This window comes from Aquila chrysaetos, chromosome 18, assembly GCF_900496995.4.
Source record: "Aquila chrysaetos chrysaetos chromosome 18, bAquChr1.4, whole genome shotgun sequence".
NCBI lineage: Eukaryota > Metazoa > Chordata > Aves > Accipitriformes > Accipitridae > Aquila > Aquila chrysaetos.
In genome coordinates, this window is record NC_044021.1 from 25,399,342 (window position 1) to 25,416,560 (window position 17,219).

At 37.7% G+C, this 17,219-nt stretch overlaps 1 protein-coding gene across 1 annotated transcript in view; it reads left to right on the top strand.

The window, feature by feature from the left end:
• CTDP1 (CTD phosphatase subunit 1) overlaps positions 1-17,219 on the top strand; it is a 115,136-nt gene that overhangs the window by 29,880 nt on the left and 68,037 nt on the right. Inside the window, exons 6-10 of the mRNA XM_030041921.2 lie at positions 114-204; positions 1,352-1,518; positions 3,141-4,226; positions 14,406-14,547; positions 16,932-17,162. Of these exons, the coding sequence (XP_029897781.1) occupies positions 114-204; positions 1,352-1,518; positions 3,141-4,226; positions 14,406-14,547; positions 16,932-17,162 (1,717 nt within the window). The remainder of the gene's footprint in view (positions 1-113; positions 205-1,351; positions 1,519-3,140; positions 4,227-14,405; positions 14,548-16,931; positions 17,163-17,219) is intronic.

Sequence of the window (17,219 nt, forward strand, 5' to 3'; positions counted from 1 at the left end):
AATGGTCTGTTAGTTAAACTGCTCTTGCACAGATTAAAACAGCTAAATTATATAGAACATAAACAAGGAACAAACATCTTGAACATTAACTTTTTAATTTCTTCTTTCAAAAGGATTTTTGGACCCTGAAAAGAAGCTTTTTTCCCACCGGATATTGTCAAGGGATGAATGTATTGATCCGTTTTCTAAAACTGGGAATCTTAGGTATGTATGTATGTATGTCTTTAATGCATTAAACAAAACAGGACAACAAAGACAGAATATGTTAAATATAATAAAAATTACTCCCTCTGTACTCAACATGTTCATAGTCCTTCTTTATCTGCCTCTTAAGTATCAACACCATCTCAATAAAACTGACAAGTTAGGCATTGCAGCATTTCATCTACTTATGTTCTGTGGTACTAGAACAGTAAGAATAGGAAGCAATGGCATCATGTTTTCTCTTACATTTTTTATTCTTCTAATAACCATATTTCCACTTTATGGCTTGTGATCTTGTATAATGACTTGTATGTTGTGGTGTTTTTTAATTAAACCAAAATTCTCAGTTTGAGGCTAATTAATATTATAATATCTAGTATTCTGGCTTTCAAATGTGCTATACATCTAGCAGCTTCCATCTAGAGACTTGAATTCATATTCTAGTCTAAATTCAGGTTCTGATCTTTTTCAGAGAAGAAAGCCAAGATTTTTTTCTAGAAGACAGATATGTTTAGTATTTCATAAAGCTAGATTAAAAATGATTGCCCCCTCCCCATCTGACCATAACAAATGAGAAGCTTTTTTCTTCTCTTGCTCGGTTTTCACATGCATGTGTATATCTTAAGTAGTGTACCTCCTCCTTCTAGGTAATACAAGTGTTAGTACTTTTTGCTTCCTTTGTCTTGGATTGAATGAGTCTACTCTTCAAAAACTGTTCTTGTGTCTTTTTCTTCTGTGTGTGTGTATATATATATATATATATATATATATATATATATATATATATAGTGTATTGACCATGTGATAGCTGGCTTTGGGCTGTTTGTCGACATAAACTGTGAAAACTAGACCAAAGTGTTGTAATGTTTTGTTCTTACAGAGGTTTGTTGGTTCCTACTTCTAGCTTTTGGGATAGAGATTTAAAGAAATAACTGTTTCCTTTTTTTATTAACTTAAGTTAGTTTGAATATTGGAGTTTGAATTCTGTAATTTTAATACTGCTGATTTTTTTGGTTTTTTTAAGTTCATATATAAGCATGTCCTGCAGACATGCTCATAATAAACCAGAACATCAACAGAAACTATTCTCATTGATAGTATTAATTTCTAAAACTGGGTTCATTTTATCAACTGTTTTGTCTCTTAGAGATCTCTTCCCATGTGGGGATTCCATGGTTTGCATCATTGATGATAGAGAGGATGTTTGGAAGTTTGCGCCCAATTTGATAACTGTGAAGAAATATGTATACTTTCAGGGGATAGGAGATATTAATGCACCTCCTGGATCAAGAGAAATTCAAATGAAGAAGAAAGGTAATTATATAGTTTTTAAACCACTTTTGCAGCCTTTTCCACTTTTCAAGTGTGGTTGATATAAGACTACCACAATGACTTATTAGTATTGCTGTTGTGCTTAGATGAGCAATCCTAGACTATTGTGCTCCTGCAGCATAAATGCAAGTAGCTTAGTAAAAGTGGACTATTCTTGTTGATAGCTTTCCTTTTGGTGGGTGACCACAGCAAAAGTGGAGTACTGGTAATAGCGTTTTGGCTGTTACGGCTGGAGATCTGATTTGGCAATACACCAAATTGTTCAAGAACATGTAGAGGAGGACAGTTTCTGTCTTCCCCCTCTCCATGTAAAACAAGGCAGTTTTTTCTCCTCTGTAGGTTTCCCCTCTTCAGTCCTCTTCCCCGCCCCACTTTGGAGCAATAGTTAATAAACTCTGATCTCAACATACTGCTGAAAATGAATGTTTTGATCTCTGCTTACCTCCCTGCCTAAATCATGCTCGTAAAATTAGTGTGGGATTTTTAGCATCTACTGAATGTGGTGCTCTGGCATTTGACACGAGAACCTTATGTTCAGCAGGCTCAGCAGTGTAATACAAATGGTGGATTTAGAAGGTATACATCACTATGCTAGTATTAATTTGGGGGCAAAATATATTTAAAAGAAAATGTCTGACAAAGAATTGTAGGGCTTTTTCCAGTTTAGCCAAGGGATGTTTTTTTTTTTTAAATTTAATATGTGACATCACTCTTTTTCCCTTGTCAAACTAGAGGTGTCCAATATGGAAACCATAATAATGTACTCAAAATGGATCAGGCCACTATGATGTGGGACCTCTACACTTGACTGGTATTGTTACTTGTAGGGCAGGCACATGCACACACAAGAGAGACAAAGTAGGGTGACTTCATCCAGTGTTCTGATGAATGTCTGTGTGCAAATTTCTGGATATCTACGGTTTCTTTAATTGTCTCTCTCTTCTTCTGCAGACATCTGAAGACACAACCTAAAACTGTTTTTCTGCCTTTGAGTCTATTAACCTTTTCCTTGTATTCCAGCAGACTCTCAAATGAAGCTCAAACAGCGTCTTTGTATTGCTAAAATGTACATTTTTTCAACTATTCAAATACAGTTATTTTCGCTATGAAAAATAGGAAATACATGAAAGCCATGGCGTTTTATAAAGGAAGTTTTTGTAGCTGTAGTTCTGGATTGGGACCTTCTGAAGTGAATTCAGCTCTATTTTTATTTTTTTCTTTTTTTTCCTCCTCTGCGGTGGTTTCATTGCCCTGAGGTGTAATCGTAAGACTCATGCTACAAAATAAATCCTTTAATGTTTGTGTAGTTAACAAATAATTACTTATGACCAGTGTGATTTTAAAAATGAAAAAAAAAAAAAGCTGTTTACACAGCTTCTTTACAAAAGTAAAGTTTCTTAGGTTTGCCAGTTCTTTATAGTAATCATTGACACCTGAAGTATCTTAACAACTTTGAAAAGCCTAGTTGTCACTTCTAAACAGAGTGAAGTCTAACTGCATATGTAAACTGTGTGTTTAAGGAAAATTTTAAATTTTGATTAAGCTTTAAAAAAAAAAAAAAAAAAACACTGAGAAAATTTCTTTCTTTCTTTCCTGTGTCTTAGTAAACCACTCTACAAAACCAGAGGCACTGGATTCAGCAGTGACATCAGCAAAAGATGCTGAAGAAATAAAGAATGTTATATGTGTGGAAGAACAAAGCAATGGCCTCAAGAAAGCAACAAAGGACACTTGCACTGCAAATGGAAGTACTTCTGTAAGCAGTGAAACGTCTGACTGGGATGTGAATTCTAGCGATAAAGTTAATGCCCAGGACTCTTTAAGTGATAGCACTGATCACAAAATGGACAGTGAGGTCACTAATGATTTGACAAATACAAAAGAATCTCAGATTTTTTCAGAACAAGTTGATAGAACAGTGATAGAGAAGCAGCAAACCCAAGACAAGATGACAAATGACTTGGACTTTGAACTGTCTAGTGACAGTGAAAGTGACGGTGGATTGGATACCAGGAAGTCATCCACTTCTGTATCAGATAGTGAGAATGAGGAAAAGAGAAGCTGGAAGAAATCCAAACAACCTCTTCAGGATGAAAATTTGCAGAAGGGCAGTTGCACTGATGTGAGTGAGAAAAAGGATGGTCTGGTGAACCATTCTGGGGACACGCAATCTCTACCTAGTGAAAATATTCACGACAAAACTGATCTTGAAGCACAAGAAGAAAGTGAACAGGAAAGCCTTTGTGATTTAGGAAATGGCTGTGCTGACAAGAAAGAAGCTGAAACAGAGTCTCAGAATAGTGAACAGTCTGGAATTACAATGGGTGAGTCCTTAGACCAGAGTATGGAGGAAGAAGAGGAGGAGGATGATACAGATGATGATGACCATTTAATATACCTCGAAGAGATCCTTGTGCGGGTTCACACTGATTATTACACAAAGTATGATAAATACCTGAAAAAAGAGATTGAGGAAATTCCAGACATCAGGAAAATAGTACCAGAACTGAAAAGTAAAGTGTTGGCAGATGTAACGATCATATTTAGTGGACTCTACCCAACAAACTTCCCCATTGAGAAAACACGGGAACACTATCATGCCACAGCACTTGGAGCTAAAATTGTGAAGAATCTAGTACTAAGTGCTGATGATCCTGACAAAGCAACACATCTCATTGCAGCAAGAACAGGTAGGTATATGAGATTTGAGTTTTCCATCAGCTTTTTTCCTGTTACAGTTCATTCATGCCTTGAGCTGTTTTTTTTTGTATAACCTACAGGCTTTAATGTAACTGAGATTAGAATTGAAATTAAAGGGAAGATTCTTCTAAAACAATTTAGAAGCCTTTTTAAAAGGCTTTTTTTGCTGCTTTTTGACCAAGTGTGGCTTTTAAAAATTAAAAAGAGGACCTGCTAAATAACCTCTGGTATAATGTGTCATGTCTCACGTTTTGGTTAAGAGTTGGTGATACTGAGTCTTTGACTATTAAAGATGTTGAATAGAAACTTTAACATTTGTCAGAGAAAAGTTTATAGTGGTCTTGCTATAAAGTTATATCAGTGCTTTCTTTCTCGGTTTCTCAGATTTCACCTCTCATGGGTCAGTTTCACTTTGTATGGAATTCAAACGAATTATCTTAAGAGACTGGAATCTTATTATACCCTGTCACTGCTCTGTGTGTAGCCTGTATATCTTTGTCTTGGGAGATGTAAGAGAGCTTAGCCTAGCTTGATATGTCTTTCACAAAGCTGCCTGTTTTTACATAGCTATAATGGATAGGAATGTACCATTGGGTAGCTGCCATAGAAGAGCTAACAGGGTACCCCTAGCTTCTAGTGCAATTTTTTGTGTGCACCCTGACCCTTGGTTCTCTCATTGTTGGCCTTTTGCAGTTGCATGGAATCTAAATACCTGATAATCGAACCCATGAAAACCAAAAGTAAAACTGTATGGTTTAGATCATCTAAAACTCCTAGGTAGTTTTAGGACATCTCAAGATGTCCTAAGCAAAGAAATGCGCATCTGCCACCCATTGGATTATTTTTTTCTTGACAACTTGCTGTTCATGTAAGCTTTTAGTACATCAGAAGCAGCTTTGTTTCATTGGCTTGTATTATAAAAGGATGGAGTATATTTTCACTGGCTGTAATATAGACAAGTAATTTTCTCAAAGTGTGTGTGACTTAAGAAATGGAACAAGCTATTTCTTATACAGCTGACCAGGAATCATTTCTTCCTGTTGAGAAGGGAGTGATAAAAAAACCTCCAATGTTTAGTGACTAAAAGGAGAATGTTACAGTTCCTTAATTTCTACCCCTCTGAATATCAGTAGTGTTAAAAATCTATGGATTAAAACCAGCCAATTTATCACTATATTGTGATATGCTAATAAGCTATTTTTTTATTTATTAGCCTAAATAACAATAAGGCTGTATATTTGCTAGGCTAGTGTAAACTTACCTCACTTGTCAGTTATCTCAGTGCACAGTTGTAGTGACAAAAAGCACAGGTAGCGTTTATTAAACAGTTGGTAAGGCCAACTGTAGCAAGAAGGGGCTGCAGTATTGACCTTGTCAAGTGGAATCAGAATGAGAACTGTACCAACGGACCTGCAGTGAAGTAGCAAGTTTGTATTAATTGTCCTGATGTAGATATGCATTTAAGTAGTAAAAACAACCTAAAAACCGGAAGAGGCTGGAGTGAGTTTCGTTGAGATTAGTTGGGATTCTGATTGTGATAGTTGAAATAGTGAATGGGAAGTGTTAAAATCAGTGGATGCATCAGTTTGGGACTCCATCATTTTTTGACACTTGCTGAACAGCTCTTTTAAAACTGCAGGAATAGCAATACTGTTATCAGCAAAGAATTCCACAAGTTTGTCATACTTCATTGGAGACTTAACAGCTGTCAATATAACTTTGATGTTTTTCCAGTTTCAAATCTTAAAATGCTTCATTTCAAAGTTGCTTTGTCTAACTTGCACTAGATGGCTTCCGAATGAGGTTGTACATTGGATGCAACTGTTGTGTGATGTGGTAAAATTGGTAGGATAAATGTAAATGAGACCCTCCCAAACATACGCATTTCTCTAGAGGAACATATGTTGAATAACATTATGTTAAGGTACACAGCATGGGATGAGAAGCAGTTGAGACTTTTTTTTTTTGTGCTTGTTTTTGGAATGTACAGTTTGAGGGGGGTTGTATGTTTGTATAGATACATATACACATCCTTGTGTTCTACTTTTAGAAGCAAATTCTTCACTATCTGCACATTCTTAGTGAATCATCCACTAGGGTGATCTTAATAAGAAAAACTATTTTAACTTTAGGTTTTGATTACATTACATTAATGTGCTTTTACAGTATTTGAATTGAGTTTATTAACACATTTTCAGTGTTCTTTTGAAAAATAAATGAATTTAGGGGTGGTTCATATTTTTCAGACTTTTTGTCGAGACCTAGACTGTCCTTCAAAATAGCCATGTAATGTTGGTTTTGCACTTGATACTTAAAATATATTCAAATATTGCCTGCTAAACAAAACAAGAAATCACAAGAAGAATACTGTTCCTGAATTGCTGGGGTGAAAAAACTTTATTGTCAGTATGTAGAAGCTGACCTCTGCTTTTATTAAGAAAAAAATTGCACTAATTCTAAAAGAGGTAACTTGGCAAGTCTTTTCTGCCTAATGAGCAAGACTATTGTCATCTTTCATCATCACTTAGTTAATTATTTCTGTAACACTGGCAGTGAAATAGGGGGATTTAGAATGAAAAAACTACATTCTCCAATAACCATTTTTTGTTAGATTCTCATGGATTGCTTGTGGTTCTGGTTTTGTGACCGGTTTTTGTTTTTTTCAGCCGAAGACTATACTTTGAGAGACTATATCTCTGGTTAGATGGGAGTAGTTATGCTGTATCATCCTGATTTCATGAGGGAAAATCTGAAGTTTAATCAGAGATATTAAGGATATAAATTGTGTCCTGTCACAGCTGGATTTGTAATAATTCAGCTGTCAACGTGATTTTCATACTGATTCTCATGTGGTTAGAAAGCAAATTCTACAGGTCTCTAGTACTGCCGGTAAGCCATACAAATACTGCGTCTCTGGCTCCCTTGGCAAACATCTGAAGCACTGTTTAATGTCTAATTGCTGGTGAAAGGGGGAAACAAAGGCATGTCCCTTCTTGAGTTTTATTCAGAAGTCAATGACCTAAGACCTCTTTCTCTCTTCGTTCGTGCTCTCGTTTGCGCTCTCGTTCACTCTCCCCTTCTCCAATGTGCTTTTGAAAAGGTGATTTTAAAACATACCTGTCAGTTCAGTGTTTCTGGATGACCCCACTAACAACGGCAGACTTGGGACTCAAACAAGCAAGTTAACTTACATGTTTACTTTGCGTTAGTTGAGCTGTTGTAAATGGCATATATTTTATCTGCAGCAGCGGTGGGGGTACATACTGTTAGCTTTTGAGTTTTGAAGACAGAGGAAGAATTTGTCAGAGGAAATAAAAAGGGAAGAGGTCAGTGTGAAACAGAGTATATCCCCTAGGTCTTGGAGTGATGGGTTTTCCCCCTGCGAAGTGACCACATCATAGCTTGGTGTATGGAATGAACAGCTAGTGAATACCATTTTGGATTTTATTCATAGCATCCTTGCCAGCCTATAGCAGTAAATAATTTAAAATTTCTCTTATTCTCTGTATATACTTGTCTCTCTGCAGATAGGCAGCTTGTTTCTCTGTAGGCACAAATACTCTGAATTCTGAAAATAAATAAATCCTTGTTATTAGGATTTTTTTCATTATATACAGAGGAAAATACTATCTACCTGAATTACTGTAAAACACAAGGATCTTTGTATCATCTAATCAGCTTTCAAAAATCTGAGTGACTGAGAAAAGGCTACCCTGTAGTCCTTTCCGCTTACCTATGGGCTGCATAAATCTTACTTCAGTTTTTGAAACATCTGCTGCTTGCTTTAAGCAACAGTAAACTGCACTGGATGATGAGTTGTTATAGCTGTGTACAGACTTGGCTAAGCAGTTACCACACTATTTCATAAACCTTGTTATGTTCCTTCCTGAACAGATGAAAGATACTGTCGTTGATTTTTGTATTGAGTTTTTGCTGGTGGAGCAGATAAAGCTGTTCAGGTCACTTAAAAATTATTGTAGTGGGGTAGGAGTGGAAATATGTCAGTTTAAGCCCTGCATTTTTCTTTTTTTTTTTTTTTTTCCAAAATATATTTAATTCTGTGTCTTTTGCTATACTTTGAAAGCTATATGGGAATAATTTCCTTACTTTTGGTGACTTTGGTTGCTTAATATCATAAATATCAGGTTGCTTAAAATACCGACTTTTATTATGAACTATGGCTCCTTCTATTCATCCTCATCTACCTACTTAAAAAATGCTTACTCCTGAGTCTGGCTTTGAGGTACTGAGAGAGAAGAGAAAGCTGCCAGCTGATGATGTCTTGTTTGTCTGTCCCATGACTTGGTGGGAGGTCTTCACCAGACATAGCTATGATGTGTCCACAGGTGGTTTTGTCCGAAGAATTATTTTCAAGGGCCATGTCTTTAGAGCAGTGCTTAGTTGGATAAACTCAGGCAGTGAGTAGGTAAGCTCGTTGCTTTTGCTGGTAAAGCACAGTGCAGCGTTAAAGCTGAACTCTAGCCATAGCCTCGGAACAGCACATCTATCACCATTTTGTGATCACTCAATTCTTGTAGGACAAAACACTGAGGTCTGTACAACTTGTCTTAGGCTAACATTGTTGGAGAAGAGCTTCAGGATTTGATCATAAATCAAGATTTATATATAAAAATGGTCTGAAGAAAAATCAACTTTTAGTGATCAGATTTTCCAAGCAATGTCTGGCAACCAGGTTACAAACTGCCGTAAGGATATGTTGACTTTAGTGCGTTGGAATCAGGAGAGTGTTTGCGAGCGACTCCGGTGCTCGCTCCCCATCGTGTACTTCGGTTCGTCCTGGCACAGCCTCCAGCATGCGCACTGGGTTCCTCGCGGGTGAGACTGAGTTGGAGGGCACCGTCAGCCGACTGCTCACGGGCATTTGGCCCGCAGGACTGGGCAGAGCTGATCCAAAGCAAAACTCCCCGAAATCCACATGGGGTGGGCATCGCTCCTCCAGCACCCTTTTGCCCTGCAGATCTCCCTGTTGGGCTGCACTGCTTGGTAATGTGAACCTAGCCAAATACGCGGTGTAACATTTCTTTTTAGTCTTCGTAAACATACAGCTTAGGTCTCATTTATCTATGTTGCTTAAGCGCCTAGTGTGCTCCGTACTTTGGATAAGACAAAATAAACTTGCTGTAGTGAAATTGTATGTCCTGGAGAACAGCTGTAGAAGTTTATTGTTGCATTACTGATTTTGGTCACTTTTTTAGTAATGACTTGTCAAGATTAATAGGAGGCTTTTTTTGTGTTTTCAACCTTTGTTTGCAAGTTCAAAAGTAGAATTGATGAGTCCCTTACCCAGGTTTGAAAATAACCTTTTCCTAATATTATGTGCTTTAGGCTGTATCCATCAGAGGGTAGATGTGATGAATTTGGACCCTACACGCTTCATGTGAAAGGCTTGTGTGCCTTTTTAACTTTTTGGAACGATTTTAGACTAGCATTTGAATTAAGGAAAGGTGGTTAGAGGAGAATAATGCAAAAAAGTAGTCCAGAAAAACAGTTTTTCTCTAAGTGATTCTTAGCCCAGCTAAAATCTGGATGATTCAGATGTTCCTAACTGCATCATAAGTACTATTGCTTGGATGGATTAAAATTTTTCTGCTGTTTCTTCTTAATAAGCATACTTCCAAAAGGGGAAATTACAGTGGAGAAAGGGAGAGAAGGCAAGGATATTAAGTATTGCAGTACTGTTTCTCCTACCCAGCTAAATTTGGTGTTCCACCAAATCTTGCTCTAAGAACATCGTACGTGTGAAATCTTGATTTGTGAAGATGTCAGCTAGAAATAGAAGGCAGCCCCTGAGGTGACACGGTTGTATTACCTCATGCGATTTTCAGTATGCTGGAGCGTGCAAGTGGCAGCTGTGCTTTAGAAACGGGGAGTAAGCAGAAAGCGTTGGTGCTGCAGAGGTGAGAAAGGGAAGGCTTTTGACCCTGGGGAGGTGGGTTTGGTTACACACTGGTCTTCATGTCGCCGACTTTAGTTTTATGTTAATGGCTTATACCTTTCAGAGCTATTGTTTCAGAACCATAACAGTTTCATACGAAATAGTGCCATTTTGACTTTCGTGTTTAAAAGGCTTCTGTTGCAATCCTGTTGACTAGAAGATGAATTTACTTAGCTCCTCAGCATACCTCGGGTATGAAAGGATCAGATACGCGTGAATGCAGAATGTGTATGTGTGCGGAACGGGCAGCAAGATGAAGCACCCGACAAATCATCAATGCAGAAATACGCGTTTTAAAAATAGTTGGAGGAAGCCATCTTCTCATACAACTTCACAGATTTAAGATGACATGAAGGTCCAGTATTATGGTTTTGTTCAGGTTCCCCTGATGAAGTCCAAAAGGAGCAGCAATATCTTTAGTTGGGCGAATGGATGTACTACAGTATCAGATAAGCTTTTCTTCAGGGTATTACAAGCACAGTCCATCTATGCAACTCTGGTTAACTGTTCTGTATGCTTACTAATGAAATCACATGCTATTGTATGTTGTATTCAATCAGCTCCAGAGTGGTTATGTGCAGGACAGTATTGCTAGTCATGTCTGATATTTGATTGAGTATCTAATAGCAGGCACAAGTACCTGAACTTCCACTGGACTTCTTGCTTTTTGTTGCCTTTTCCCTTATGAACCTGATTTCAGCATCCTCTTTTATAACAACTGTCGTCTTACCTCTTTGTTATTATGTTGTCATTGCTTTTCTCCTTTATTCTCAAAAGAAAGCATTTTCCAAGCCAAGTCTTTCACTTTTTTTTAATCCTTTTTCCCCCAGATCTCTTAATCTCATTCTCCTTCAGAACCTCTGCTTTCTTTCCTCTGAAACATACCCTGTGTATAAATTCAATACAGCTTTATACTTAGCTATTTCTAAAGATATTTCTACAGTTCCTACTGAGATTATATAAATAATAATAGTAATACCTCCCGTGGAAGCCCCCTCTGGCACTGTAAACTGGCTCATTTCCAGCAACTGTTGCATGAAAGTACTCTGGGTTGCTGATGACTTTTGTAACTGATGATTAATTGGAAAACAGATTTCTTGTATCGGGGGATGAATGATCTGGGTGCACTGACCTCCCTTCTTAAAGAGTTTTGCTTTTTAGCCGCTTAAAACCTCTTGAACTGCAAAGGTGTGCTGGAATTAACACGGTTGGAGTTCTAAAATTGTTCTCATTGAGTCTTTGTTGGACAGTGGTTTTATTTTTATTTCATGGCAAAATTTAAAATATGGCATTTCTAAATCATTTGTGATTTGGGAAGGGCTTTATCTTTAAATACTCATTTTTGTGCTTGTGTTTATCTTGGATTCTTAAATTAATGCTTTTTTATTGCAAAGATACTAGTGTGGAGAAAAGCTTTACATTTACTGTACAGCTCTTTGTCCTAGTTTCGGCTGGAATAGAGTTAATTTTCTTCCTAGTATCTGGTATAGTGTTATGTTTGGGGTTCAGTATGAGAAGAATGTTGATAACACACTGATGTTTTCAGTGGTTGCTGAGTAGTGTCTAGACCAAGTCAAGGATTTTTCAGCTTCTCATGCCCAGTTAGCAAGAAGGCTGGAGGGGCACAAGAAGCTGGGAGGGGACACAGCCAGGACAGCTGACCCAAACTGGCCAAAGGGGTATTCCATACCATGTGACGTTAAGCCCAGTATATAAACTGGGGGGAGTTGGTCTGGAGGGTTCGCTGCTCAGGAACCAACTGGGCATTGGTCAGCGAGTGGTGAGCAACTGCATTGTGCATCACTTGTTTTGTATATTCCAATCCTATTATTATTGTTGTTGTCATTTTATTATTGTTATTATTGTAATTATTATTTTCTTCCTTTCTGTTCTATTAGACTGTCCTTGTCTCAACCCACGAGTTTTACCTTTTTCCTTCCGATTCTCTCTCCCATCCCACTGGGTGGGGGGCGAGTGAGTGAGCGGCTGCGTGGTGCTTAGTTGCTGGCTAGGGTTAAACCATGACACTCTTAAATCCTGAACTGTGTGGAATTGCTTGCATTTGCTGCTGAAAATAGAATAAACGTATTTGTGCACAGAACATCTTAATCTAAATCCAAGAAAAAAATGTACTTGTATCTAAAGATGGAGGAAAAGGTAGTCCTACTCCTATATTCTGTTGGGTTTGGGGGAAGAAGAGTAGGGAAAGAGAGGCTTTCAGCGCTTTGGTAAAGGACAATGATCTTCTGCCCTTTCTGGTTTAGTCTTTTGAATTTACCGAAGTCTAGAAACTGAACTGTCTAACTAGTTAGGTCAATCCTCAACTGCATTTCAGTTGATCTGTCTACCCCAGTGGATTCTAGTTCATTTTGTACACAGGCCTTTAGGTATTTGCTGTTAACTGATTCCTCTCATCTTCATGATGATGGGAAGTATGATTGATGTGGAGAAGTATGGGTACTTCAAGACTTTCATCTTAATTGAAACAAGTAAAGTCATGTTATTAAATGACAGTCATGCAGATAAAACTCTAGGGAACTATGTTGAAACGATCAAATTAATTTATTGTTCTTGCCTCCTTGTCAGAATTGTTCTGAAAAGTGATTTTTTTTAAATTTTTTTTTCCTGGAGTCTTCGTCCCTCAAAGCACATGTGTGAAAATAGACAAGGGCTCATAAATTCTAACTTTAAATAAATTTTTTAAAAGTTAAAAACTTTACTTAGAATTTTTAATTTTTTTTTTTTTTTTTTAAGTTAATAAGGTAAACTAGACTGGAGTATTGTGTTTTTATATAAGCATCTGCAGGAGGAAACCCTAGGGTCTTTGTGCAGAATTGAAGGGTTTCAACAGGAGTGGGTAGTGTTTGCAATGATGTATTCTTCACCTTCAGCTCTGAGAGCTCTGCTCTTAACCTGGAGGAGAGGGCTAAGTTGTTCATAGAACTCCTGCCTTTAGTTCTTGATGGTCTCCTTTTGCATTTCTAAATAAAAAATGTAGTGCAATATTAAGGGTATTTAAATGTCTTTGCACCAAGACACAATATGGTCAAATGATTTGGTTTGATAAGCATTTTAAATAATGTGTAAATAAGATGGAATGCTATAAATTACAGGATATAACAAAAGGGAAGAGTGATGGCTTTCAGCTATGAGACAGACTGTCAGATTGATGAGAGTTCCTTTATCACGTTCCAGCTACACCAGTATTTGTGCAGTGTAAAAATACCATGTGTACGTGTCAAGCATAGATATATCAGGTCAGGTTTTTCTCTATTGCATATATATTTAATGATTTATTGGCAGATTATACAATTTTGTGTTGTCTCCAACTGTTCAGTTGCTCCATAGATCCCTCTGATAAATGCTGAAACAAGTACCACAATTGGCAATACTAATTTTTCCAATCAAATAGAAGAAATGCATTCTTGAAACATTTGGACAGTCAGCTGTTTCTGGGAACAGACTACTTCAAAGTTCATTTCAATCTTTATTTTATTCGCTTCTTTTTGCTTACCGTTTTTGATGCTTCTTGGCAAAGATTTATAGCAACTTTACTGAGTTTCTTTCTTGTTCTGTTTTCTCCAGAGGGTGGAATTTGAGATCACATGTTACTTGCAGGCTGCATTGTTGATGGTTTCATGGGGACTTTGTGCTAGCCTGACACATTTAACTTCACATGTTCCCTTTTGGCACAAAATAATCCATTTGTCTTCTTTGACCCTGCTTCTGGCAAATGGAGGTTGAGTGGGTGGCTGGCTGGCTGTTAAATGGTAGCATACTGTGTGTACAAGGGACTGTGCGTAAGAAAGTAGTTATGGCAAGTTAGCGTTAGGCTTTAATGGCATTGAAGAGTTGCTGCTGCTTGGACTCTGACAAGTAGAGATGGAGGAGATGAAATACAAAAGTACATTTGTATTGTTTGTTCAGTTAACACGGAGACGTAGAGTTTTCCATATGGATCAATTTTAGTGGGCTACTTCCACGGTGCCAGTGCTTTGAGACATTACAAATGCCTTCAGCTTGAGATGGAGGTTATTGCATCTTATTTAGAGTCTCACTTTTATCAGTTGTGATTGTTTTGTTGGATTGGGGAGGAGTGTTTTGTTTTTTCTGTAAGACTGATCACAGAATGTTCTTCTTAAACCAGTGTGTACTTAAAGTTACCTCCTCTGTTTCTGGGAACACTGTAATGTTATGTTTGACTTTGTAATAGGCACAGAAAAAGTACGGCAAGCTCAGGACTGCAAGGACCTGCATGTTGTAAACCCCGACTGGCTGTGGAGCTGCCTGGAGCGCTGGGACAAGGTTGAGGAACAGCTCTTTCCCTTGAAGGATGACTACATCAAAACACACAGGTAAGTGGGAACTTGGGGGAGTAGGGGCCATGAAAATAGGTTATTCATACAATTATGCTGATTTGTGAAGTCAACTATAAAATTGGTTTCTGACAAATTCAGAATGGTGTGCAGTGCTTACACATCTTAGGAAAGAACCCTCCATTTTTATCTATGTCTCTGCTGCTTGAACTGAAGACTGTTAAGGGATCAGGAGGCAGGTCAGCAACTAGCAGAATCAGGAGAAACCTGTGGTACTAGTAGTTTCTTTAGCAGTTGTCGTTGTTAGCCATTTTCAGCTGGACCAGTTGACCTTGTCAGTTCATCCACAAACTAACATAGGGAATGCCACCAAGCCACAGGATTGTTCATGCTGCCAAGTGAAGAAAAAAATGTACACACTCCCGCAACATGAAAAACTAGTCAAGTATGGTGCTTTTTTTTTCTGAGACTTGGTAGTGAGGAGGAAGGGAGAAACAGAAAAATAGAGCAGAAAAATCTAAGAGGGGTTGGAAGGCAGGAAGACAGAAGCACAAACTGGAAGAAAGAAGGTAGTGAGAGAAGGTCTTGGGGGGATAAGAAAAAGTGTTGAAAGAGAAAGGGTTAAAAATAATTAGTGCACTAGGATGCCAGCAGATAGAAAGGGCAGCCAAAAACTTTATTAACACAGAGGAAGTCAGAGGGCTATTAAGAACAGTCCCCTTTAGGAAAGTTCCATAGATAAAATAACTCACAACAAGATACTGTAGAGCCAGCTTCTGCTTCTTGACTTGTTACCTGTTTGGACAGACTCACACTAATACTGTCTTGCAAGTCTAACAGAGGACCTTCCCTTCTGTGTTTAGACAGGGAGGGCCATAGCATATCGGGTTTTCTGTATTAAACTGATACTGGTGTGATCGACTTGAGTAGGCTAGAGATTTGCTTTCTGCTTAGAAGACGCTAGCGCTTTGAGGGCAGAATGTGCATGTGTAAATCCTCATATACTCTGAAGACACCAAAAGTAGAAATGCCTGGAAGTGAGGTCACTTATCAAATGGGAGACTCTGCAGAGACCCAGGATCCCTAAAACTTAGAAAAGAGGTGTAGCCTACTTATGGCTTGACTGGAATACTTTGTTTTTAAAAAGTGCTATCAGATTTTTTTAATCAAACTTTGGAATATTTCTACGGGATGTTTAATTTGTCTCAGAGTCCTGATGCTGCCAAATTCTCAGTAGAAATCTGGACAGTGACTTGTAAGCATAATTTTTTGCTGTCTAGATGAATGTTAGTCTTTCTACCTATCTTAATTCACTCTGCCATTTTATTCAAACATAATGGTAATGTTTTCTACTTCTGTGTTTCAAATACAACACACCTTAACTTCATACTTTCCCTCACCCCTCCCCCAAACATCAGTCAGTAAGACATCTATCTTAATGCAAATACTTTTACTTTATTAACCCAACATGTGCAACTTCTTTGGAAAAATATTTTCCTCTTAATGAAGCTGCTTGATATAGTTATTACTGGCCCGAAGCACTTATGAACTACGGGAGGGATGAACTCTGAGAAAATATTTGCATATAAAATGAGCTTAAGAATAGCAAAAAAGAATAAGTAAACTTGAAATTGGTTGACCTTAAGTGTTGATGCTGCAAGGCTACTTCAGAAACGTCCACAAAGGCATATGGTAAAAACTCTACTTTTGTGGCATTTCTGATATCTGTTACAATATAGTTAAATTGCTTTTTCTATAGCATTGGTTTCATGGTGCATAATATGCTGGTCTATTTGATTTTTTTTTTTTTATTTATTTATTTATTTTTTTTTGGTGTGGCACTTCATCATAATTAGGTAGTATGCCATAATGGTGATTCCTGCAGACTGATCTCTGAATGTTTCTGCTGACACTTCTAAAATTATGTTTTAAAATGCAGCAGGGTGATCATAGGTGGCTTAGTATTTTAACAAATTAGTTTGGATGACTTGCAAATTAATACCGTGTGTTCATTTTCTCTCAGAGCCAATTTGGAGAGCAGATACTAAGATCTGATACAATAGCATGCTTTTCTCTTTGTTGCAAAAATGCAGATTATCATGCTACTCTAGCTGTGCAGTTGTTACTACCTGGAAGCAATTTCAGTAACTTTAATTTAAGACAATTTTTAAGGTACATTGAATAATTTTTTTAATAATGTAAATATGACATTACCTGTGTCTTTGCATTTTTCTGTTTTAAATTCAGTGAGGCTTTAATGGGGGTGGAGGAGAAGAAATGTTTCTTCAGAAATCTTCCAAACCATTTTTTTTTTTGCCCCACCCACTTCCTCCTTTAGAAAAAAGGAATGCTTGTTTTATACATTCTGGTTAGATAGCTCATTTAAATTTCTAAAGCAACTTTTTCTGAACTTCTTCCAACAGAGAGAATAGCCCTGCCACGTTTCCTGACACACACAGCACATTTCAGACAGCTCTGTTTCACCCAACACCCATTCATCCAAAGTCTCAACCTGGTCCTGAAGTTCGACTTTATGATCCTAACACTGGAAAGCTAATCAGGAAAGGCACCCAGACCTCTGGCCAGTCGATGTACATCCAGTCTCCAGCTCCTCCCATCACCTTACCAGTCCACGGTGAACACTCGTCCTTCAGGTACCTAAAGCATAGCTAAGAGTCACTTCAACTATATTTTCACATGCTGTTGTAAAT